This window comes from Eurypyga helias, unplaced genomic scaffold (assembly GCF_000690775.1).
Source record: "Eurypyga helias isolate BGI_N326 unplaced genomic scaffold, ASM69077v1 scaffold23557, whole genome shotgun sequence".
Classification (NCBI taxonomy): Eukaryota; Metazoa; Chordata; class Aves; order Eurypygiformes; family Eurypygidae; genus Eurypyga; species Eurypyga helias.
In genome coordinates, this window is record NW_010260154.1 from 2053 (window position 1) to 4664 (window position 2612).

The 2612-nt window shown below is 60.4% G+C and overlaps 1 protein-coding gene across 1 annotated transcript; it reads left to right on the plus strand.

The window, feature by feature from the left end:
* Positions 1-1324: 1324 nt before the first annotated feature.
* On the plus strand, positions 1325-2606 carry LOC104512100 (delta-type opioid receptor; the record flags this gene model as incomplete). Its single annotated transcript, XM_010154950.1, has 2 exons — positions 1325-1674; positions 2468-2606. Coding segments are annotated over 2 exons (489 nt in total), but the record flags the coding sequence as incomplete, so codon positions are not given.
* Positions 2607-2612: the final 6 nt, after the last annotated feature.

The window sequence follows — 2612 nt, forward strand, 5'->3', positions numbered from 1 at the left end:
GCCGGGGCGGCAGAGCAACTGCCTGGATGGGAGCTACCCCGTCCCCCCACCCCAATTTATCCCCCGTCAGGCCACGAGCCATTACTTTATTCCAAGAGCTGCTCCAGTGGTTTTTGCATCCGGCATCCCAGGGATTGTCTCCCCAGCGCACTGGGGTTGAATTCCGCTCCCCTGGGCCCAGGACCCAACGCGCCCCGGGGGATGCTCCAGGCAGGTTTAGCCACGCAGGAGAGGCTTGTGTTCAGACCAACACGTCTGTTAATTAATTAGGGTGCGTCTAAACGAGCTCGAGGCTGCGGAGGATGCTCTAAAAACCAACAGGGACCTGCCAGAAGGCAGCACAAGGGAAGGGTGAGCTGCTGGCGTAGCCCTGACCTCAGCCGAGCGAACAACTGGGGGCTGCTGCTGAGCCCCCGACCCCACCCCAACCCTTTGAGGACCCCCGACAGCAGGGATGAGCATCCCTTGGTGAACATCACGGGATCATCATCCCCAGGCCAGGGATGAACATCCCTTGCAGCATCACCCGCGGGGCGGGGTGCCCCGGGGACGCCCACCCATCCCTAGCACCCACCAGCACGCTCCCACCCATCCCTTCGGGAAGGGCTTTGGCACCGGGGACCAGGCGTTTCTCTCCCCGTGACGTGACAAGGACCCTGCTGAAAGCCCCGGGGGAAGCGGCACCGTGCCCCCCGAGCCGCGTGCCGTGACCGAGGCGGCCAGGCTTCCCCAAAGGCTCTGGAGCTCCAGCCTGGCTAATTGGGCTGCTTCCAGATGGCCTGTTTCCGGAGGTAATCGATCCAATTTCTGCAAGAAAACTGGTCAGGGAAGCAGGCTAGATAATCACGATTTACTGGGTGGAAAATCAGATAAAGGAGGTTTCGGGAGGTAAAGGACATTGTGCAACTGATTCAGGGAAATGGAGTAAATCGATTCCATTGGAGAAGTGGCTTCTCCGAGCATTTCTTCAGATTTCCTTTGAATAAAGGCAGCCATGGGAACGTCTGCCACCTCCCTGGCCAGGTAGAACCGCGTGGACAGGGCGGCAGCCGTGGGCCGCGGGGTAAGGTCCCACGCGTGAGCCCAACACCGGGACTTCAACACACGCTCCAGCCACCCACCCACACGACTGCGTTCCCAACCGGTCCACCCGGAAAGGGGCCGAGCGCGCAGGTGCTGCCGAAGGGCACGTCACCAACACCCATCTTTGCCCATCAAGGGGGACGGCCCCTCGCGTGCAGCCCCCTCCTCATCACGTTGGGCGTGCTCGGGCGCCGTAAACCGCTTGTAACGCCACCCTTCTCTGCCACAAACCCCCCCCCAGGTACACCAAGATGAAGACGGCCACCAACATCTACATCTTCAACCTGGCGCTGGCAGACGCGCTGGCCACCAGCACGCTGCCCTTCCAAAGCGCCAAGTACCTGATGGAGACCTGGCCCTTCGGGGAGCTGCTCTGCAAGGTCGTGCTCTCCATTGACTACTACAACATGTTCACCAGCATCTTCACCCTCACCATGATGAGCGTGGACCGCTACGTCGCCGTGTGCCACCCGGTCAAGGCGCTGGACTTCCGCACGCCGGCCAAGGCCAAGATCATCAATGTCTGCATCTGGGTGCTCTCCTCCCTCATTGGGGTGCCCATCATGGTCATGGCGGTCACCAAGTCAAAAGGCAAGTGGTTTCTGGGAAAGGTCCCCTTCTGTCCCGTCCGTCCGTCCCGGGGCTGACCTGGCAAACCCACATCCTGCAGCAGGATTGAGCTCAGTGACGGACACGCCTCTGTGGGACCGTAGGCGTGAAAATCATCGCCGTGTTCTTTGCCATCTTGGCTGCAGAGTTTGGAAACCATCCCAGAAACTCCCCCTTCCCCGTCTCCAGTCCAACCAGTGCCTCTCCCCAGCTCCTGGGGTGCAAACCAGGTGCCCAAACCCACTCCTAGTGGTACTGCAAAGTCCCCAGCTGGGACTTCGGTGTGAGACACCAAGGTCATGGAATCATGGAATGGTTTGGGATGGAAGGGACCTTAAAGCCCCCCCAGTTCCACCCCCCCTGCCATGGGCAGGGACACCTTCCACTAGACCAGGTTACTCCAAGCCTCATCCAGCCTGGCCTTGGACATTTCCAAGGATGGGGCATCCACAGCTTCTCTAGGCAACCTGTCCCAGTGCTCCCCACCCTCTGCGGGAAGAATTCCTTCCTGATATCTAATCTAAACCTCCCCACTTTCAATTTAATCCCGTTACCTTGTCCCGTCGCTGCCTGCCCTTGGAAAATGTTCCCCCCAGCTTCCTTGCAGCTCCCCCCAGGCACTGGAAGGGGCTCCAAGGGCTCCCTGGAGATCGGCAGCTCCTGTGTGAGGACGCCAGCCCTTGGCACCCCTTTAACCAGCACGGGCGGCCCAGCCGTGGCCGAGCAGACAGCGGGCAGCATCGCCGGCTCCCTCTGATTGCCCTCTCTCCCGCAGATGGGAAGGTGCTCTGCACGCTCCAGTTTCCCGATCCGCCCATCTACTGGGACACCGTGACCAAAATCTGCGTCTTCATCTTCGCCTTCATGGTCCCCATCTTGGTCATCACCATCTGCTACGGGCTGATGATCCTTCGCCTGAA